Source organism: Dasypus novemcinctus, chromosome Y, assembly GCF_030445035.2.
Source record: "Dasypus novemcinctus isolate mDasNov1 chromosome Y, mDasNov1.1.hap2, whole genome shotgun sequence".
Taxonomy (NCBI): domain Eukaryota; kingdom Metazoa; phylum Chordata; class Mammalia; order Cingulata; family Dasypodidae; genus Dasypus; species Dasypus novemcinctus.
In genome coordinates, this window is record NC_092216.1 from 12,805,938 (window position 1) to 12,830,276 (window position 24,339).

The following is a 24,339-nucleotide window of genomic DNA, read 5'->3' on the forward strand; positions in this document are numbered from 1 at the left end:
AGGCTGAGCATAGTCATGGAGCAGGTCATCTTATCCGCCTAATTATTAGTATCTCCCTCTGCTGAAGTTACCCTCTGGTTAGCATTCACATGGGACACAAATATTTCTTTCCCCCCCCCCCCCCTACTCAGAAAAGCCTATCCACGTACCTCTTCCCCAGACCTATTTGTCACCAATTTTCCAATCATGTTCCTTCCTAGTCCCCGACCATCCAGCCACACCATCGGCAACAGCCCATGAATCAGTGTACGAACTCACCCCTGGCCATTTCTTCTTCCAAGAAAAATGGACAGCCAGGTGCACTGCTTGAAGTTCTGTCCGCTGGGAGGATTGCCGTCACCACTGTCCTTCACGGACGTTGCAGAAAGGGGCTGCAGTGCTGCAGCTGTCCACTTTCGAGTGGTACCTGCATATCGTGCAGAACCATCTGTAAACCAGACCCGAGTTTTCTCTTCCTCGTTCACCTTATTGTAAGGGACTCCCCAAGAGGCCAAAGCTGTGGGCTGGGGAAGAGAAGGTAACATGGCACGGGTGGTGACCATGGGCATTTGGGCTACTTCCTCATGTAACTTACTCATACATCTTCAGGACCCGCTCGCACCCTGTCTCGTTTTTACCACTTCACTGTACTATGGAGTGCTGCCGTGCATGCCCAGCTTTATGGTTTGGTGGGTCAGACAATACCCAGCTCATGATCAGCATCTCAGGGCTTATGGTAACTTGATGGCCCAAGTTAAGCGTTCAGCTTCTAGTAAGGCCCAGTAGCAGGCCAAAAGCTGTTTCTCAAAAAGGGAATAGTTATCTGCGGAGGATGGCAGTGCTTTGCTCCAAAATCCTAAGGGTCTGCATTGTGATTCCCCTATAGGGGCCTGCCAAAGGCTCCAGGCAGCACCTCTGTTTGCCACGGAAACTCCAGCACCAGTGGATCTGCTGGATCGTGTGGCCCAAGTGGTAGTGCAGTTTGCACAGCAGACTTGACCTGACGTAGAGCCTCTTCTAGGTCCAGTGCCCAATCAAAACTAGCAGCTTTTCTGGTCACCCAGTAAATGGGCTGGAGTAGCACATCCAAATGAGGCATGTGTTGTCTCCAAAACCCAAAGAGACCAACTAAGCATTGTGCCTCTCTTTAGGTCATAGGAAGAGCCAGATGCAATAGCTTATCCTTCACTTTAGAAGGAATATCTCGACATAATGCACACCACTGGACACCTAGACATTTCACTGAGGTGGAAGGACCTTGTATTTAGTTGGATTTATCTCCCATCCTCTCTCACGCAAGTGCCTTACTAATAAGTTTAGAGTCTTTGCTACTTCTTGCTCACTAGGTCCCATCAACATGCTATCATCAATATAATGGACCAGTGTGATGTCTTGTAGGAAGGAGAGATCAAGATTCCTGCAGACAATATTATGACCTAGGGTTGGAGAGTTGATATGCCCCTGAGGCAGGACTGTGCAGGTATACTGCTGGCCTTGACAACTGAAAGCAATCTGTTTCTGGTGGTCCTTACTAATAGCGGCTGAGAAAAAAGCATCTGCCAAATCAACAGCTACATACCAGATACAAGGGATGTGTTGATTTGCTCAAGCAATGATACCGTATCTGGGACGGCAGCTGCAATTGGAGTGACCACCTGGTTAAATTCACGATAATCTACTGTCATCCTCCAAGATCTATCTGTTCTCTGTACACGCCAAACGGAAGAGTTGAATGGGGATGTGGTGGGAATCCACCCCCTGTGCATCCTTCACATCCTTGATGGTGGCACTGATTTCTGCAGTCCCTCCAGGAATCCATCTGGTATTGGTTTTGGTTTACTGTTTTGCTAGGTAGGGGCAGTTCTAGGGGCTTCCACTTTGCCTTTCCAACCATAATAGCCCTCACTGCACAAGTCAGGGATCCAATGTGGGGATTCCTGCAGTTATTGAGTATGTCTATTCCAATTATGCGTTCTGGACCTGGGGAAATAACCACAGAATGGGTCCAGGGATGCACTGGGCCAACTGTGAGACAGACCTGAGCTAAAACTCCCATTAATTACCTGACCTGAGTAAGCCCCTACTCTGACCGGTTGGACCACAGTGAGATTTTGGGTTTCCTGGAATTAATGTCACTTCTGAGCCAGTGTCTAATAATCCCCAAAATGTCCAATCATTTCCTTTTCCCCAGGGCACAGTTACTCTGGTAAAAGGCCTTAGATCTTGGTGAAAGGTGGGAGGAAGATTAAGAGTATAAATTTTGGGCCATTTGACAGGATCCTTCCCCAAGGAGACCTGGCCTCCTCCTCATTCAAGGGATTCTGGGTCTGTAAACTGTCTCAATTCTGGGAATTGATTAACGGGCCATGATTCTCTGTAATTTGAGTTAGGGTTTCGTTCACTTGACCTAGAACTCTTCTGTTCATACAGATCCAGAAGAAATTTAGTAGACTGCCCATCTATTTCATTTCTAGGTGCCCCATGATGTACTAGCCAACACCATAACTCTACACAATTCAGACTTTTTGAGTGCTTTTTTGAATCTGCCGTTCATTGCGGTCGCCACAACCACCTCGACTTTGGCGATTAACTGCCGATACTTGCCTTTTACCAGACCGACATTGGATCATCCCCATAATTCAAATTCATCACAGCCCTCCCTACAGTAATATCTGGACTAGAGAGAAGAACATCCACAGAACTCTTAAGGGAAATGGAGTTAGTCTTACAAATTTATTCCTCACAGTTCTGGTTAAAGGTGTGTCCTCTGGACGTTCCTGGTGTGGGTGGGCAGCTTGCAAGTGGTAAATCCAGTCTAGCATGCCAATCTCCCTAAGCCTTTGATTTCTCTCTTCTCTTGCATACCAAGGCAAATCCGTCACCTCAACTTCAGACATGGTAGGCCATCTTTTGGTCCATGTTTCAGTCAGTCACCCTAACAAATTGTAGAGCCCTTTCTAACCCCTCGAGCTACAGCATTGAATCCAGAATTTCTGCTTTGTGGGTCCATAACAGTAAATTCAGCCTGATCCAATTTTATATTCTTTCCACCGTTATCTCACACCCGTAGTATGCATTCCCACACGTATTCCTCTGATTTCTGTTTATGTAAGTTGGAAATCTCATAGAGTTCTTTCTGAGTATACCTTACTTCCTCATGGGTCACACTTTGTATTTCACCTCTGGGGACTTGTTGTGATTTTAGGCTAGTAAAAGGTCTAGAAGACAAGAAAGGTGAGGGGGTGTGTAAGGAGAAGGACTAGAACTGCCTTGCAAGATACTGACCTCAGGGCATTCCCTTGCATTTTCTTCTGGTGAGACAGGATTAATCTCTTCAGGCAGGGGTTGGAAGGCAGTTTTCTCAGGGCAGACTGGAGGCTTGGCAGTGCATGCTGGAGTTTGGCTGGTACGTGCCTCAGGGCTAGGAGGAGGTCCACACTCCCTGGGGCAGGTTGAGGGCTGGATCCTACAAGGTTGACAAGCTGTGGTCTTGCCACATCTTGGGCAGACCATGGCAGGCTTAGCTGGTATACTCTAAGCAGAATTCAGGGTTTCAGTGTCTCCACCGCTATTGTTACCCCATATGTCTCCATCCCAGTTACCTGGATTCCACTCTTTTCCAGTCACAGTGCCTTCACTTTAGGTACAGAAACCCTGCATGGTTGAGACGATAGTTTCCTCTGTAACTCTGCTACTCATACAATGAGAGTCTGAGTTTGTGGCTACAGGAGAGAAGATTTTCTTTCAGCGCACACATAGAAACTTGCATCATTCATGCAGTGTTTAAGTTTCAAATTTGAAGCCGTTAACTCATCTCTTTCATTTGTAACAGTATCCAGAGTATCTAGGAGGAGCCAGCCAATGCCATTATACCGTTGACTCCATAAAACTCTGTAAGGTGTTGAAAACACTGTCACCCAGAAGCTTGCTTATACTCATGGAAGTAGGGGAATCCAGTGATGATGTTTTGTGTATCTTGATTGCCAACTTGTGCCATGGACTGTTAGCAGCCTTTTCATTATTGGAAAGGGAGTCATCAGTACCCTTGAGTCCAATTAGAGTAGAAAGCCAAAGGCAAAACTGCCAAACCACCTTAGACAGCCCATGTTTAAGACTCCGTTTCCCGATAACCATCCCATTCCTGGTACCAAGCTGTATTAGACAGGGTTCTGTAGGGAAACAGAATCAACAAGATATGCCAGTAGTATGTGATTTGTCTCTCACATGACCATGGGTACACACAAGTCCAGGTCCCACAGGCAGGCTGCAAGTTGGGGCTCCCATGAAAGTCCAGTGAAGGTCCTTGATGAATTCTGGGAGATATTGGCTGTCTAAAGATGAGCTGGGAAGTTCTTGCTCAATACTGGAATCAGTTCCCCTTTTAAAGGATTCGACTTATTGTGTTAAGGGTCACGCCTTGCTGATGGTGATCTCCCTGATTGATGTAATTACAACTAGCTATCTATGATTGACCACTGCAGTAAAGTCAGTGGTGGCTAAAGTCCATAAATACCTTTATAGAATAGTTAGCCTAGTGCTTGCTTGACTGCATAACTGAGCACAGTTTCATCACTGGATTGACACCAAAGCCTAACCATTACAGAATTGAAAGGAGAATATTGAAATGATCCTCATGAACAGTGACATCTAACTTGAGGTGAAGGGAATGGGTATAGTTTCTTCATGATTAGTGTAATTTAATGTTGGATAGTAAATTCTTTGATCTCTTAATCCAAAATTGTTTTTCTTATTAATGTCCTGTTTCAAATTTTAATCCCATTAGTGTCCTTTTTTTAAATATATATTTTTCATTATTCCAGTAATTTAAAGGGATTTATAATATAAGAAACTAAATTTAAATATAAATATTAATGTGATTACAGAAATATAAAATATTTTAGGCAGAATTCAGATCAGTAGTGTCTGTGAGGACATTTATTTATTTTATGATCTAAAAGAGGTTTCATGCTTTTGAAATTAGTAAAATGGGATTACAAGCAGTTGTGGGTTTAAAAGAAAGAACAAATTTATTATTAATGTTTATTTTCTGTAACGTGATTGTGATTGGAGAGCTTCCCAAGGCCCTTCAGGTCAGTGATTTGCTAGGATTTACAGATTTCAGAAAAGCTGTCATACTTACAGTTAAGGATAATTACAGTGAAAGGATGCAGCCAATGAGGCACATAGGAGTAGGGTCTAGAAGAGATTAAATGCAAGATTCCAAATATCCTCTCCAGGAGCAACTGTGTGGACAATGATAATTCTCCTAGTAAGTTTTGGGTACAACATGCCTTAAGTATTGTCAACCAGACAGGCTAAACTGAATTTTGGTGTCCAGGTTTGGAGGTTGATGACATAGGCATGACTGATCATCCACAAGATTTACCTTTTTACTGTCCCTTCTAGAGGTCAAGCTAATACCATATAACCCAGGGCTTCTACATAAATCACATTGTTAGCATAGACTATCTCACATGGCCCAGTTTTCCCAGTAGTCATAGACACTCTACTTTACAAATACTCTAAGGGGTTACAGGTTACGTTCCATGGGTATGTGCCAAACCTTTGTTTATACAAGCTTAATCCTTTACTGTGCAGGCCACCCCTGAATGATGGCTTTAACTCTCTTTTTTTTTTTTAGGAGGTACCAGGGATTGATCCCAGGATCCTACATGGGAAACAGGTCCTCAAACACTGAGCTATATTGACTCCCAATGATAGCTGATTTTTCCATTAGTTTTTTTGTTTTGTTTTGTTTTGTTTTGTAGAAATACCAGGGATCAAACCGAGAACCTCACAAGAGAAGCAGGAGCTCAACCACTTGAGCTATGCCTCTCCTGGCTTTGACTCTCTTTTGGCAAAATCGTCATTTACCTGAGCACAGCTGCATTTAGTATAGCATTTATATTCAGATACAGCAGTAGTTTTACTATGAATCTAACATCTCAGGATCTAACATCTCAGGATCCTATGGACTTGGATAGATTTAAAGAAATAAATCTTTTATGAAAACAAACATTTTTGTATTTTTGTACAAGTTTGATAAATATTCATTTTTTCCTTTGGTTAATTGCTACTGGTATTTTGTAAACGTCTGTGGACTGTTTAGCATTAAAATTAGCTGATAGTTAGCTGAATCCAGTTCTTCCTTAAGGTCACATTTTCACTGATATTACACCTTGAGAAGACTTTAATTCAGTGTACCAATATCTTGATCATTAATATTAGTATTATCATAAGACTTATTTTCCATAATTTGAATCTTAAGAAAAATGCCATTGTGCTACCATATTGTAGTTTAGTACTGTGAGGAACCTGAAAAATAAGATAGAAGATATGGTGCCACACAATTATAATATTTGATTCAGTTTATCATGTTCTGTGACAAAATTGTTTGCCAGAGCACTGGATTAATTTCTGAACAAATGGCTTAGTTTAAGAGAGACCTGTTGCGAAAGTGCAACATTCTTAAAAGTCTCGACTCATCATTGGGCAGTTTCACTTTGAAGAAAAATTAAGATTAACATTCTTCAGAATTTCATTCATTTTTACAGGGAATATTCCACTGTGTGTGTATGTATATATATATATATGTACATACATACCATATTTTGACTATTCAGTCATAATTTGATGGATGCTTGTTTTTTTCCTAACCTTGGGCAATTATGAATAATGCTGCTATGAACATAAGTGTGCTGTGTCCCTGCTTTCAATATTTGCACCTTTATACCTAGTAGGGGGATTGCTGAGTCATATGGTAGTAATTTTCTGCTTAGCTCTCTGATGAACTGCCAGACTGTCTTCCATGATGGCTGTACCAACTTGTTGTCTATTTATTTTTTTCATTTTTGTGTCCATTTAAAAAATAGTAGGTGGGAAATGGTATCTTATTGTGATGTTTTATTTGTATTTTTGGCCTTTCCCATTAGATGCATACGTATTTAAAATTCTTATGTTTTCTTGTTGAATTGACCATCTTATGACTGATTTTTTTTGTACCTTTGAAGTTTTTGACTTAATGTCTCTTATCTGATCTTAGTAAAGTTGTTCAGATCTCTTTTGTTATTGATATACCTGGTATATTTTTCTCCATCCTTTCAATTTTTACCCACTTCTGTCTTTGAATTAAGGTTATTCTCTTGTAAACAATACAATTTGCTCATGCTATTTAAAAAATGTAGTCTGCCTGTTTCTGCATAGTGATGCATATTGACTGCAAAAAATTCATTTATACTTTTCACTACTGATACTGCAAAACTTTCTGTGTCAATTTGCTTAATAAGTCTTAACATGTTTATTCCTCAATTTTTCTCTGACTACTTACATAAATAGTTTATTTTTGAAGTGTACAATTTTGAGTTTTCTTCTTTCTGAATATATTATCTATATATTTTTTTCATGGTTACCGTATAGCTTAAATCATCATCCTAAATCTATAATAATCACTTTTGATTTGCTACCCTAACTTGACTTCAGTAGCATGTATTTGCACAGTTTCAATACTCCAATTTCCCATCTTTGTTTTGATAACTTGACTTAAATAGCATGTACTTACACAGTTCACATACTCCTTTTTCTCTACTTTGTTGTACTTCTTACAGATTATGTTCTTATACATTATAAGTCCCAAACCATAGACTTATAATTATGCATTATGCATTTGTATTTTAGATCTGCTAAGAAGTCAAGTTACACAGGAAAAAATACAGTGGCACTGGCATTTACAGTAGATATAAAGTTATACATTAATGATAGAAAACTTTAATATACCACTTTGAATAGTGGATAAAACATCTATTATTATTAGAGGTTTTTTGTTATTAGACATTTATTATTATTAGAAGATCAAAAAGAAGTATAATTGAAGTATCGTGTAGACATAAAAGACATGTAAAAAACACTTCACCAAAGAGCAGCAAAATACATAATCTTCTCTAATGCACATGAAAAATTCTCCAGAATAGACCATTTGTTAGGTCACAAAACAAATCTTAATAATTTCAAAAGTCATACAAGGAATTTGATTCAACCAGTGTGGAACTTTTATGGTTACCTTTACTGGGGGCCTTTTATTTCTTCCAAGCAGCAGAAAGAAATAAAAGGCCCCCAGTAAATTTGCTTTCCGTCTGAAGACCTGCCTTTGGCAATGCTTATAGGGAAGGTCTCGTGGGATGAACTTGCTCAGCTTTTATCTGGAGATGTCTCAATCTTTCCTTCACTTTTGAAAGGCAGTCTAAGCATATATAAAAATCTTCGTTTTTTTTTTCACATTATCAATTTTATTGAAGCATATTTATAAACAGTAAAATACATCTGAAATCTCCAATCAGTGGCAATTGATATAATCACAGAGTGGTGCATTCACCACTTAAATTAATATTAGAACATTTTCATTACTCCACAAAAAAAAAAAAAGAAAAGAAAAACAACAAATGACAAACAAAAAAACCCTTCATCTTAGTTGTCAACTCTGAATCTTTCTAACTTTCTCCTATAATACTTAACTGCTATTTCTGTCTCTATAATTTTATTTATATTTATAGTTTGTACAGAATGAGTCACAATATATATTAATTTTTGCCTAGTTTCTTTTAATTAGCATACTTTCTTTTTTACTATTGATGAAAGTTTATTAATATATTACTTTATTCTATTGTCCGTAGTTTGCTTTGGTTGTATTTTTTGCCAAAATATCACCTGATAGTGACATCTTGTAACATCAACATACATTTATTATGTTTCAGAGGAAAATACTCTTAAATGTGCCCTGTTAACAACACTCAGTTTTCCTGAGGACTTGCAGTGCTTTACAGTCCCATGTTTCATTTTTTTAGCTTTCCTTCTCTTGATATATATGACCTTAGACTTTCTCTTTCTACCGCAGTCATATCCGTATATTAATGCTAATTTCGAACACTCTGATGCACTTTCATTATTTCTACTCACTTCTAAACATTTACAAACAACCTTGTCTTATTTTGCCTAGGGCTGCCAATGCAGAGTACCAGAAATACATTGGCTTTTATAAAGGAAATTCATTTTAGGAAAAAGTTTACAGTTTCAGATCTGTAAACCAAATCAAGGCACCATCAGAGATGCTTTCTCTGGGTCCTGCCATGTGGTAAAGATAGAAGCTTGATCTCTGCTGGGGTCTTTGCCTTCCCTTCCAGAATCTGTCTCCCAGAGTTCAGCTGCAGGTAACCAGGCACAGGGCTTATCTCTTCCTGGATCCCTTTTCTCAGTCTCCACTGAGAGTTGCTCTACTTTCTGAGTTCAGCTGTGAGCCATCATGCATAGAGCAGGGCTGTCTCCTCTTGAGCTGCCCTTTGGGCCACCCTTGGGGACTTTATACTTAAGCAGTCCTCTTGGCCTCTCTCATTTGTCTGGATCAAAAATAGAGCTTTCTTTCCCTGTGTCTCCATTTATGTTAGACCTAGCAAGAGGATGGAGACTTGATCTCAGTCATGCCTCATTCTTGATGTAGTCCAATCAAGAGTCTCCCACCCACATGGTGGATTAGTTAAAAAAATTTAATGTTTCTCTTTTTGGGATTTATAAAAGACTTTCAAACTGTCACAATTTTTGCCAGTTTTGCAGCTTTTAAACCTCAACTTTCCATTCTCTAACCTTCTATTTTCTGGTTACTGATACTCCAGCTATTAACTCCAAGGTTTTGCTCATTTTGTTCAATTCGTAATAGTAAAGTCATACAATATACGTCCTTTTGTGCCAGGCTTGCTTCTCTCAACATAAAGATCTCCAGGTTCATCCAAGTTGCCATATGCTTCATGACTTTATTTCTTCTTAGAGTGTGAAAAATATTCAATCTCGTATATACTATTTTGTTTATCCATTTGTCAGATGATGGACACCTGGCTTTCCATCTTTTGGCAATTGTGAATAATCTGTCTTTGACCACTGCTGTGCAGATATCCGTTCATGTCTGCTCTCAATTCTTCTGAGTATACCTAGTAGTGGTATTGTAGGGTGTCATAAGCAGATCTATATCTGACTTCCGTAGAAACTGCCAAACAGTCTTCCACAGTGACTGTACCATTCTACATTCTCATGAACAGTGAATAAGAGTTCCTATGTCTCTCCACATCCTTTCCAACACATGTAGTTTTATGTTTTTCAGAAGAGCCTATTCTAATAGGTATGAAATGATGTCTCATTGTGGCTTTGATTTACATTTACATAATAGTGCTGTTGAAAATTTTTTTCCATGTGTTTTGCCATTTGAATTTCTTCTTTAGAAAAAAATGTCTGTACAAGTCTTTGCCCATTTTTAATAGGACCATTTGAGTTTTTATTGCTGAGTTGTAGGATCTCTTCATATTTCATCGTATAATAAACTCTTGTTGGAGGTGTGATTTCTAAATATTTTCTCCCATTGCGTGATCTGCCTTTCTACCTTCTTAACAAAACTTTTGCATTGAGGGGCAAAGTATTTAATTTTGAGGAGGTACCATTTGTCAATTTTTTCTTCTGTTGCTCATGCTTTGGGTCAAACATTTAAGAGTTCCCTGTCCCTCCTGTTTCTCTTTTTGTCTTCTCTTCTTGTATCTCCTCCGGGATTCACTGGGATTCAATCCTGGGGCCCTACGATGTGGAGAGATTCCCTGTCAGCTGCACCAGCTCAGTTCCTCGTCTCTCCTGTGCTTCACCTTAACTCTCCCCTTCGTCTATCTTTTGTTGCGTCATCCTCTTGCTGTGTGACTCACTTGTGTGGGCATTGGCTCACCACAGGCCCTTGGCTTGTTGTGCAGGTACTCGGCTCACCACATGGGCACTGGCTTACTGCCTGGACACTGGCTCACTGCACAGGCACTGGTTCACAACACGGGCACTCACATGGACACTCAGCTCACCATGTGGGCACTAGGCTCACCATGCAGGCACTTGACTCACTTCATAGGTATTGGCTTGCCACGTGGGCACTGGCTCACCATGCAGCCACTATGCTTGCCACGTGGGCACTCGGCTTACTGTGAAGGTACTTGCTCGCCATGCTTTCACTGGCTCACCATGCAGGCATTCATGTGGCACTTGGCTCACCACATGGGTACTTGCATGGGCACTCAGCTTACGCGCAGGAACTTGGCTTGCCACGTGGACACTGGCTCACTGCACAGGCATGCTTTCTTTTCTTCTTTTTCACCAGAAGGCCCCAGGGGATTGAACCCAGGTCCTTCTGTATGGTAGGCAGATGCCTTATCACTGGAACCACATCCTCCAACTTCACACTTCTATTTCAGGGTGTTTTTGGCCTTTAGGGGCCCCTTTCTTTCCAAATATTTGATAAATGACTTCTCTATTTTTATTAAGTAGGCTGTTGGAAATTTGATTGCAATTGCATTGGATCTGTAAATTATTTTAGGTAGAATACCCATCTTTTTTTTTTATTGACTTTGTAATAATATTACATTAAAAATATATATGTGAGGTCCCATTCAACCCCACCCCCCACCCCCCCTCTCCCCCCCCAACAACACTTGTTCCCATCATCATGACACATCCATTGCATTTGGTAAGTACATCTTTGGGTACCTCTGCACCTCATAGTCAATGGTCCACATCATGGCCCATACTCTCCTCCATTCTATCCAGTGGGCCCTGTGAGGATTTACAATGTCCGGTGATTACCTCTGAAGCACCATCCAGGGCAGCTCCATGTCCCAAAGACGCCTCCACCTCTCATCTCTTCCTGCCTTTCCCCATACCCATCGTCCACCATGTCCACTTTTCCCAATCCAATGCCACCTCTTCTATGTGGACATTGGATTGGTTGTGTCCATTGCACCTCTATGTCAAGAGGAGGCTCAGATTCCACATGGATGCTGGATGCAATCCTCCCATTTTCAGTTGTAATCACTAGTACCAAAGCCAAACAAAGACATCACAAGAAAGGAAAATTACAGACCAATTTCTCTAATGAACCTAGACGCAAAAATACTTAACAAAATACTTGCTAATCGTATTCAACAACACATTAAACGTATTATACACCACGACCAAGTGGGATTCATCCCAGGTTTGCAAGGATGGTTCAACATAAGAAAATCAATCAACGTAATACACCATATAAACAGATTGAAGGAAAAAAATCACATGATTATATCTATTGATGCAGAAAAAGCATTTGACAAAATACAGCACCCTTTCTTGATAAAAACACTCCAAAAGATTGGAATACAAGGGAATTTTTTGAACATGATAAAGAGTATATATGAAAAACCTAAAGCCAATATTGTTTACAATGGAGAAATCCTAGACTCCTTCCCTCTAAACTCAGGAACAAGACAAGGATGCCCACTGTCTCCGCTCCTATTTAACATTGTCTTAGAAGTACTTGCTCGAGCACTGAGGCAAGAACCAGAAATAAAAGACATTCAAATTGGAAAGGAAGAAGTCAAAATTTCATTATTTGCAGATGACATGATCCTATACATAGAAAACCCTGAGAGATCTACAACGAAGATTCTAGAACTCATAAATGAGTTTAGTAAAGTCGCAGGTTATAAGATCAATGCGCAAAAATCAGTAGCATTTCTGTACACCAATAATGAGCAAGATCAGGAGGAAATCAAGAAACAAATACCATTCACAATAGTAAATAAAAAAATCAAATACTTAGGAATAAATTTAACTAAAGAGGTAAAGAACTTATACACCGAGAACTATACAAGATTGTTCAAGGAAATCAAAGAAGACCTAAATAAATGGAAGACTATTCCTTGTTCATGGATAGGAAGACTGAACATTATTAAGATGTCTATCCTACCAAAACTGATCTACACATTCAATGCAATCCCAATAAAAATCAACGCAACCTTCTTTAAGGAACTAGAAAAACTAACTATGAAATTTATTTGGAAAGGAAAGAGACCCCGAATAGCCAAAGACATACTGAAAAAGAAAAACGAAATTGGAGGAATCACACTACGTGACTTCAAAACATACTATAAAGCTACGGTGGTGAAAACAGCATGGTATTGGCATAAGGAGAGACACATAGACCAATGGAATCGAATTGAAAGCTCTGATATAGAACCTCACATATACAACCACATAATATTCGATAAAGCCACCAAACCCTCTCAACTGGGAGAGAGTGGCCTATTCAACAAATGGTGTCTGGAGAACTGGATAGCCATATGTAGAAGAATGAAAGAGGATTACCATCTCACACCTTATACAAAGATCAACTCAAGATGGATCAAAGACCTAAAAATAAGAGCCAAGACCATAAAAACCTTAGAAAGCAGTGTAGGGAAACATCTACAGGACCTTGTAATAGGAAATGGATTTATGAATATCTCACCAAAAGCACGAGCAGCAAAAGAACTAATAGATAAATGGGACTTCCTCAAAATTAAAGCCTTCTGCACCTCAAAGGAGTTTATCAAGAAAGTAAAAAGGGAGCCCACACAGTGGGAGAAAATATTTGGCAATCATATATCTGATAAGAAACTTATAACTTGCATATATAAAGAACTCCTATATCTTGAAAATAAAAAGATAAACAACCCATTTAAAAAATGGGGAAAAGATTTAAACAGACACTTCTCCGAAGAAGAAATACAAATGGCAAGAAAGCACATGAAAAAATGTTCCAAATCTCTAGCTATCAGGGAAATGCAAATCAAAACTACAATGAGATACCATCTTACACCCATAAGATTGGCAGCTATGAAAAAAACAGAAGAATACAAGTGCTGGAGAGGATGTGAAGGAAGGGGAACACTCATCCACTGCTGGTGGGAATGCAGAAGGATCCAACCATTCTGGAGGACAGTATGGCGGTTTCTCAAAAAACTAGCCATAGATTTGCCATATGACCCAGCAATACCACTGCTGGGTATATACCCAGCAGAACTGAAAACAAGGACACAAACTGATATATGTACACCAATGTTCATAGCAGCATTGTTCACTATTGCCAAAAGTTGGAATCAACCCAAATGCCCATCAACAGATGAGTGGATCAATAAAATGTGGTATATACACACAATGGAATACTACTCGGCTGTAAGAACAAACACACTACAAACACATGTGATAACATGGATGAATCTTGAGAACCTTATGTTGAGTGAAGCAACCCAGACATTGAAGGACAAATACTACATGACCTCAATGATATGAAATAAACAAGCTGCCCTAGATAGCAAGAGACTGAACGATAGGCTTACAGGAAATCGGAGGGTGGAGGAAGGATATGAGCCGATGTCTGCAGGGGTGGAATTTAAGACGAGATGGTGGTAAGTATGAACACAAAGAAGAATACCCATCTTGATTGTATTTAGTTCTTCCAATCTATGAACATGGAATGTCATACTTTTTCTTTAGGTCATCTTTAGTTTCTTACAGCAATTTTTTTTGTAGTTTTCTGAATATAGGTCATTAATGTTCTTGGTTAAGTTTATCCCTAAATATTTGATTTATTTTAGTTGCTATTGTAAGTAGGATTATTTTTTCTGACTTCCACCTCAGATTGTTTGTTAGGAGTGTATAGAAATGTTACTGATTTTTGAGTCCCACCACTTTTCTGAGCTTGTCTATTCCAGTAGCTGTGTTTTTTTTTTTTGGGGGGGGGGAGGATTTTCTGGGTGTAGCATCATATCGGGGAATAGGAAAGATTTTAATTATTCCTATCCTATTTGGATGCTTTTTATTTCTTTCTTTTGTCTACTCCAGCTAGAACTTCTAGCACTGTATTGAACAAAGTACTGACAGAGGCCATATTTGTCTTGTTCATTATCTCAATGGGAAAGCTTCTACTAGTCTTTACGCACTCAATTTAGCTGTGGCTTTTTTTTTTATATGCACTTTATCAAGTTCAGAAAGTTTCTTTCTATTTCTAAATTTTGGAGGATTTTTATCCAGAAACGTTGCTGCATTTCGTTAAATGCTTTTCCTGTGTCAGTCGAAATGATTGTGTGATTTTTTTCCTCCTCAGTTTGTTAATGAGTATTACACTAATGGATATTTCTGTGTTAAACCTCACTTGCATACCTGGGATAAAACCCACATGCTTGTCTGTATAATTCTTTTAAAGTGTTTTTGGATTCATTTAGCAAATTTTAGTTAGGGGACTTTTGCATCTATATTCATTAGAAAAATTGATCTGTAGTTTTCTTATATCAAAGTTTGTCTGTCTGGTTTTGGTATTGGGGTGATGTTGGCTTTATAGAATGAGTTTGATAGCATTCCCTCTGTTAAGTTTTTGGGAAGTGTTTGTGGAAGATTGGTTTTATATCCTCTCTAAATAATTGGCAGAATTAACCTGTGAATCCATCTGGTATCTGAACTTTACCTTTTCGGGATATTTTTGATGACTTTTAATCTCCTTACTCGTGATTTGTTTATTGAGGTCTTCAGTTTCTTCTAGGGTCAGTATAGATGGTTCATGTTTGTTGATCTTTTCAAAGAACCAACTTTTGATTTTTTAAATTCTCTTTTGTTTTTTGTTCTCAATTTCATTTATTTCTGCTTTGATCTTTGTTATCCTTTCTTTTCTACTTTCTTTCTTTGCTGTTATTTTCTAATTCCTCCAAGTGTCCAGTTCAGTCTTCATTTAACTCTTTTTAAGTGTAGTGCTGAGGGCTATAAATTTCCCTTTCATTACTAAGTTTGCTGTGTCCCATAAGTTTTGGTAATTTGTGTTGTTTTCATTCTTTTGAAATATTTACTGACTTCTGTGATTTGTTCTTTGAACCATTGACTGTTTAAGAGTCTGTTGTCTGATCTCCATGTTGTGTATTTTTCCTTTTCCTACCTGTTACTTATTTCCAGCTTTATTCATTATGATCAGAGAAAGCACTTCATATGTTTCTGTCTTTTTAAATGTTTGAGACCTGTCTTTGAGAAAACATTTGGTCTTTCTTGGAAAAGGATCTGTGAGCACTTGAGAAGAGCGTGTCTTCTGCTGTTTTGATGTGTATGTCTGTTTGGTCTAGTATATTTATTGTATTATTCAAGCTCTCAGTTTCCTTATTATACTCTGTCTGCATGTTCTGTCCAAAGCTGAAAATGGTGCTTTGAAGTCTCCAGCTATTATTGAAGAGATGTCTATTTATTCCTTCAGTTTTACCAGACATGTGTGATGTATTTTGGGGCACCCAAGTTAGGTGCAGAAATATTTACAGATGTTATTTCTTCGTGGTCTGTTGCCCTTCTTTTTGTGATATAGTGAACTTCTTCATCTTTATAAGTTTCCCATTTTAAATATATTTTGTGTGATGTTATAATCACTACTCCAGATCTTTTTTCGTTACTGCTTGTGTGGATTATCTTTTTCCAACCTTTCCATTTCAGTCCTTTTTTTCCTTGCATCTAAGGTATTCACTTGTAGACAGCATATAGATGGCTTGCATTTTTTAACCTTTCTGTCAATCTTTGCCTTTTGATTGGGGAGTTCACTTCATTAATCTTTAATGCTTTTGCTGTAAAGGCATTATTTATTGTCCATTTTATCCTTTGATTTTCCGTTGTGGTGGTTTACTATTGTCTCTCTTTTTACCCCTTTAGGTATTCATTTTTATACTCTTCTCCTACTCTTTTCCCTTGTCTTTTCATTTCAGGCCTCAAAACTCCATTTGGTATCTCTTGTAACTCCATTCTTTTGGTAATGATCTGAATTTTTGTTTGTGAAAGCTTTAAACTCATCCTCATTTTGAAGGACAAAGAATTATTGACTGATAGTTATTCTCTTTCAGTACTTTAAATATATAATACCACTGCCTACTCGCCCACTTAGTTCTGATGAGAGCTTGACACTTGGTGTTATTGAGCATCTATTTTATGTGCTGCATTGTTTTTCTGTTGCTTTTTTCATAACCTCTCTTTATCACTGACATTTGACATTCGAAAGGTAGGTGTCTTAGAGTAGGTCTGTTCAGTAGTGTTCTTTTGGGGTACATTGTCCTTCTTGGATAGTGCTATTTGTGACTTTCATAAAGGTTAGTGAGCGTTCTGTCATTGTTTCCTCACATACTCTTTCTGACCTTTTCTGTCCTCCTCCTTTTCTGAGACACCTATTGCATATATGTTTGTGTCATGCAGTCACCTGAGATCTTGTTCATTTTGTCTGTTCTTTTACTTTTCTATCTTTTCAAATTCAGGTGCCCTGTCTTCCTCACTTCTTTTGCCCTTAACCAGTTCAAATCTGCTACTATATGCCTCTAATTTACTTTTAATCTCATCCATTTTATCTTTCTTTCCCATAAGCTCTGTTACTTCTCTTTGCAGTCTTTCAAATTTTCTTTATGTTCACCAGTGTCTTAACATTCTTTTTCTTGTTAGTCATATTTTCTTTCAACTACTTGAATTGATTTAGATTGTGTGGACATCATTGTTTTGTTGTATTGTATCCTGTATTCTTGAGGATTTTTGACGTGATCCTTTGACTGGGCCATCTCTTCCTATTTTTTAGTATGGCTTGTAATTTTCTGGTGAGGTCTAGGCCTCTGATTATGTTGTTAAATTTACTCTGACAGTCAGTTTCTCTTTCCTGGTGGTTTTGTTTCACAGCTATTCCTTGATATTTTAGTTCAATTTACTCTACATCATCAAGATTGCCCAGCTTATTATTAAAATAGGGCCAAGGATTCACTAATAAGGCACAAATTAGATACAGTAGTGCCTGACCATGACTTGATTTCAAAAACCTTTTTACTTATTGCAATTTCTGTCGGCCGGCAGATGGCAGTCATTTGTGAACCTTCCATGGAAGTCTTTTTCAATGTCCACTTGCTAGTGATTCTTTTCTGGGCAGAGTGGAGATTCAAAACAGACTTTGAAAGGACTCGGAGAATGTAGACTACATAAACTTTAGTCCATGCTGTGTGGCAGTGCTCCAAAATGTGCTCAGTAAGTGCAGTGAATGTACCACACTAATGAAAGAAGTCGAGGTGGGAAGAGTGGTGGGTGTGGGGAGGGAAGTATATGGGACCTCTTATTTTTTTTAATGTAATGTTTTGTGTGATCTTTAAAAAAAAAAGGTAATAATAAAAAATTTAAAAAATTTAAAAATGAAGGAAAGAAAAAAAAAATAGACTCTGCTTGTGAAACTCACTGAAGAGAAAGCAAACTCTGCCCTCTGCTGGTCCTTCCTCATCCCAGGGAGGAAGACGTTTGTTCACCTCTGTTGGCTGCAATGAGCCGTGGGTTTCACTAGGTTCTTTACCTTGGTATTGGGTGCTATTTCCAGCTGCATGGGCTGTTAACCCAGTGTTTTCATTTTGGCCTCTATCTCTCTGTTTCTCTTTCTCTGGATGGTGTGCAGCACCCTCAAAGTAGCTCCGTTAGATAGCTCTTTACCTTCCTCCATTGTTTCTGTAAGAGTGTTGAGCTCTGACACCCTACTCTGATGCCATCTTTCTGGAAGTCCTATTTGAGTATTTTTGTGGCTATTTTAAACAGAATTTTTTTCTTCATATTCTTAGATTGTTCATTACTGGTATATAGAAACATTACTGATTTTTACATGTTGGTCTTTGTATCCTGTCACTTGACTGAACTCATTTATTAACTCTAGTGCTTTCATTTTAGATACTGCAGAATTTTAAGTATAGAATCATGTCATCTGTGAATAATGAGAATTTTGCTTCCTCTCTTCCATTTTGAGTGCCTTTTATTTCTTTTATCTAGCCCAATTGCTCTAGATAGAACATACTGTATAATGCTGAATAACAGTGGTGGCAGTGGGCATCCTTGCCTTATTCCTGATATTAGAGAGAAAGCTTTCAACTTTTCCCCATTGTGTGTGATGTTGGCTGTACCCTGTATCTTGTTGAGGAAGTTTCCTTGTATTCCTGTCTTCCTCAGTGTTTTATCAATAAAGGATTCCGGAATTTGTCAGTTGCCTTTTCTGCTCAGTGGAGATGATCATGTGTTATTTTCCCTTTGATTTGTTATTGTGTTGTATTACACTGATTTTCTTTTGTCCTACCAGCCTTGCATATCAGAAATAAAACCATTTTATCATGATGTAAAAAATGTTTTAATAGGCTGTTGGATTTCATTGGCAGTACTTTTTTTAAGAATCTCTTCATTAGATTGTTTTGTAATTTTTCTTTCTTTTAGTGTCTTTATCTAACTTTGATCTTATTCGTATTAATGGCTTCATAAATATGTTGGACAGTTTTCCGTCCTCCCCAGTTTTTTAGAAGAGTTAACCAGGATTTATTGTTCTTCTCAGATGGTTTGATAGAATTCACATGTGAAGATATCAGGTCCTGCATGCTTATTTGTTGGAAGATTTTTCATGAATTATTTGATACACTTATTTTTAAAATTAATTTGAAGAGATCATTGTATTTTTTGTAGATTCAGTACAAATTGTTTTTGAGTTTCTTGGGATTTGTCTGTTTCATCCAGAGTGTCTAATATGTTGTTACACAGTCTTTTATAATATCTTCTTATGATCCTTTTTATTTCTGTGGCATGATTCATTATGTCCCCCTTTCATTCCTGATTTTATTTGCATCTTCTCTCTTTTTCTTTGCCAACTTAATTTATTTTTCTCAAAGAACTTGCTTTTTGTTTTATTGATTTTCTCTATTATTTTTTTGTTGGTTTCAGTTTCATTTATTTCTGCTCTATCTTTATTTCTGCTCACTTTGGAATCAGTTGCTTATTCCCTCAAGTGTTCAATTAGGTTTTTGTCTCTGTTCAATTAGGTCTTTGATTTTAGGTTTTTCCTCTTTTTTAATATATACACTTAGGCTTGTAACTTTCTCTCACAGCAATATTTTTGCTGTGTTCTGTAAGGTTTAATAATTTGTGTTCTCATTTTCTCTTGTCTCAAGGACTTTAGTAATGTCTTTTGCAATTCCTTTTTTGACCCACTGATTATTTAGGATTGTGCTCTTTCACTTCCATATGCATGTGAGTTTATCATTTCCTGCCTATTACGGATTTCTCAGCTTCATTCCATTATAAGAGATGGTGCTTTGTATAATTTAAATCATTTTATATTTATTGAGATTTGTTTTATGGCCCAACATATTATCTAGAAAGATTCATAAACTGTTGAGAAGAATGTATCCATTATACATTTTACAATATCATGTGGAACAAATCCATTGTCCTCCAAATGGCCCATGTCTCTGCCTGCTTTTACCAGTTGTTCCAGTTTGGATGACTAGAAACTTTTAGACTCTTGAACATTTTAAGTGAAATTTAGATCTTCTGGGTTGAAGACTGCTGAGAGAATTCTCAAGCCTTGTATTAATTTTCTTTTGTCTTGATTTTACATATGCAGCAATTAGTATTCCTAGGAAAAAGTCTTTGCAGAAAATTATATTGTGCAATATTGGTTTTGATTTTTTAAAAGGATGCAAACAGCATGTATATATTCTAGGGTGGAGCTCATGAGGTTTTTAATGTATTTCTCCAGTAATTCTTATACTTAGTTTTAGTATTACAATAATGTATTTATCCATTGGAAAGCAGTTTGCAATTTTCATCCATATTATTTAAACTACTACTCATTGTTGAGAAATGACAGAGTTAAAATAATTTGTTTTAACTTGCTCAATATTCTTTATAATTTCCAACTTATATTATCTTCACTTTATGTTATTTCTAATTTGCCAAAAGCTGCTATTCTGATAAAATTTAAACTACGTATTAATTGCACGTACTACATATTAATTAAACTATGTATTAATTTGCTTTTCACCTTCCAGGTCTTAGAAAGTGTATACTTGATAGATTTCTCTTCGCACATACTTTATTCACAAAACTCTAAAGAATGAAGTCCAGTCTGTTGAACCTGTAAATAAATTACCTTACATTACAAAAGGGAATTTGAAAATGTGAATAAATTGTCTTGAGTTGGCAAGGTTATCCTGGTTTTGCCATGTAATACATTTTGAGCAAATTGGGGGACTTATTTAACCTTTTTATTGCGTCTGTTTCCTCATCTATAGAATTAGAATGTTGATAGTACTTATCTTATGGACAAGGACCTAATTATCTTGGTGGACATAATGTAATCACAAAGATTCTTATGAGTCAGGAGGGTCATAGAAAAGGAGATATGACAATAAAGGAGAGAGAGAGACAGATTAAAAGAGAGAAAAAGAGATGTCAAGAGATACAGAAATGCCACACTAAAAAATTGAAGAGTTTAGAGTTGTGACTTATGGCTTCCCTCAACCATGTCATCAGATGGAATAAAGATGGAATTACCCAGTCTTCTGATGACAGCTCTTATCTGATGACCTGTAGCCTGAGATAAACACAGGAGCACTCAGAAGACTATTGAGAATGTTTCATGGATACAAATGAGGCCAGCATGGACTGAAGGCAACAGACAGGACAAAATGGAAGAAGGCTTTCTGGCTCCCCAAATTCTACAGATAGGAAATAGGCTGATAATTCTATTTAAGTCAAAGTTTAGTACTTCACAGTAAAAGAAAATGACCCAGTGGGTGAAGCCATGAACCCTGCTCACATTTATATTAAAAAATTGTTTACTTTACTATTTAACCTAATATATATATATTTGAAGGAATGTTTGTGTTGGGAATTCAGTTTTTCCAGAGGAATAAATTACCCTTTTATTAACTATATTTAATTAATCCTTGATAAAAGCTTTTTGGGTGGGATCACTCTTTTTTGTAAACTTGAGATAGCCATATTTTTAATCAGGAAATTTCTTGATGTAATAACCTCTAATTAATGAATCATTATACTCTTTATCTTGATATAGGTTGTTGTATTGCTAATTTCACTTTCATTTTTCTTACATATAGGTTTAAGTTATCTTCTTGATGAAAACAGAACTGAAGATTTGTCTCTTCTCTACCAGCTTTTTAGTAGGGTAGAATGTGGAGTTCAAGTTCTCCTCCATCATTGGATTGATTACATAAAGGTATTAATTTAAAGAAATGCCTTTTATTTTATCATTTAGAATTTTCTTTTATTTCTCCTTTATGATACTGTATAGATATTTTGTTTGGACTTAATATTTTCTTGTTTAAAAATGTTTATCTAAAGTTTACAAAGATATTTATAATTCTAAGTCCTTTCTTTGTATCTCTTCTTCATTTATGCCTATGAGTTTTTTGTTCCTTCAAATAATATTTGCTTTTTGGGGGGAATAGCTGGGGCCTTTATTTTTAAAGTTTATTTTTCTATCCCATGCTTTTTATTCTTTGGTTAATACAGTTTATCATTGATGTACTATGGAAAGTTAGAGAAGCAGAGAGCAAAGGAAAGATTCTTGGAAAGAAAGGAAAAAGTACCCTTGACTAGCTCCAGGTCCAGTAATAAATATTGTTTTAAATACACATAATTTACCATATTAACCATTTTAAAGTGTGTAATTCATTGATTGACTTTTAATATAGTCACAATATTGTGTAGTCATCATCACTGTAGTTCCAGAACATGTTCATCATTCCAGAAGGAAACCTGAACCCATGAAAAAGTCATATCCCATTTCTTCCCACATTCCCCTCACAACACCAACTTTGTTTCTATCTGTATGAATTTGTCTGTTATGGATGGTTTACATAAAAGGGATTATACAATATGTGACTTTTTTCTTTTCTCTCTCTCTATTATTACTTTTTAAAATGTTACATTAAAAAAATATAAGAGGTCTCCATAATACTACCCAGCCCCCTCACCCCATTCCTCCCACATCAACAACCTCTTTCATCATTGTGGGACATTCATTGCATTTGGTGAATACACATTGGAGCACTGCTGCACTGAATGGAGAATTGTTTACACTGTGGTTTACACTATCCCCTAGTCCACCCAGTGGGCCATGGCAGGACATACAATGTCCAGCATCTGTCCCTGCAGTACCACCCAGGACAACTCCTAGTCCTGAAAATGCCCCCACATCAAGAGGTAAGATTAGGGGGTAATATGTGACTTTCTGTATTGGATACCCAATAATTAGCAAATTTTCATGGTCCATACAAGTTGCAGTATATATATCAGTACTTATTCCATTTTATGGCTGAATAATATTCTACTGTAGTATGAATAAATGTATACATCTGTATATGTCACTATTTATCCATTCATCACTTGATGGATATTAGGATTATTTCTACATTTTGATTACTATAAATACTTGTGTACATTCTGTATTTGAATATTCGTTTTCATTTCTCTTGGTTATATAATTAGAAGTATTGAATCATATGGTAATTCTACTTTTCACTTTTCAGGGAACCATCAAAATTTCTTCCACAATGTCTACTCCATTTTACATTCTCACAGCCATTTTCAAAAGTTTTTCTCCACTTCCTTTCCAACAGATTACTTTCAAAAAAAAAAAAATTAGAGTTAACCTAGTGGGTTACTGGCCAATTTCATTTCCTTTTTCTCAATGAAAAATGACATTGGGCATCTTTTAATTTGATTTTTAGTCCTTTGTATATGTGCTTGAAAGAAATATGTATTTATTAGCCATTTTAAATTGTATTTGTTACTGCTGTTGTTCAGTTGTGTCTTAGTTTGCCATAGGCTTCCAATTCAAAGAACCAGAAGTGGGTTGGCCTTTATAATGGGAATTTTATTTAGGTAAAAACTTACAGGTTTGAGCTGTGAAATGGTCCAAAGCAAGGCTTTTTCACCAATGTCATCTACTGGTGATCCTGGTGTCCTGCAACATTATTAAGTAAGATAGCTGTTGATTTCTGCGGAGGTTTCTGCCTTCCCCTCCTAATCTCCCATCTCAGGGAGCTCAGCTGTGGGTAACCAGGTATAGGACTTGTGTCTTTCTTGTCCATCTCTCTTTAATATCAGCTGCTCCTCCTCCTTCCTGTATCACGGCCATTTTATATTGTATTTGTTTTAGACAGTTTAGAGCAAGATTTCTTAAATGGAACACTATTGATATTTTAGGCTGCATCATATGGTGAGTTCCTGTCCTGTGCATTGTGGAATGTTTAGCAGCATCCCTGGCCTCTGTCCTTTAGATGCCAGTAACACTTCTATTCCAGATGCGACAACAAGAAGTGTCCTTCAGTTGTTGCCAGACGTTCTCTATTAAACAAAGTTACCCCTAGTTGAGAACATTTGACCTAGAGGTATATGGAAATAATGTTCCTTTACAAATTTTAAATATGTAGCTCATCTGTAGTATTTTAAAATCTTGGAGAGTGGATATAGCTCAGATATTTGAGCACCTGCTTCCCATATACAGGCTCAATTCCCGATACCTCTTGAAAACAAAACGACCAAAGGAAAGAACCAGTTCTCATTGGGGAGCAGGTGTAGCTTAGTGGTTGAGCACCTCCTTCCCATGTAGGAGGTCCTGCGTTCAATCCCTGGTATCTCCTAAAAAAACAAAATCAACAAAAAGTCTTAATGGTTTCGAAA

The 24,339-nt window shown here is 37.4% G+C and overlaps 1 protein-coding gene across 1 annotated transcript in view; it reads left to right on the forward strand.

The window, feature by feature from the left end:
• LOC139438327 (cullin-4B-like) overlaps window positions 1–24,339 on the forward strand; it is a 182,146-nt gene that overhangs the window by 67,687 nt on the left and 90,120 nt on the right. Inside the window, exon 10 of the mRNA XM_071213425.1 lies at window positions 21,750–21,868. Within this exon, the coding sequence (XP_071069526.1) occupies window positions 21,750–21,868 (119 nt within the window). The remainder of the gene's footprint in view (window positions 1–21,749; window positions 21,869–24,339) is intronic.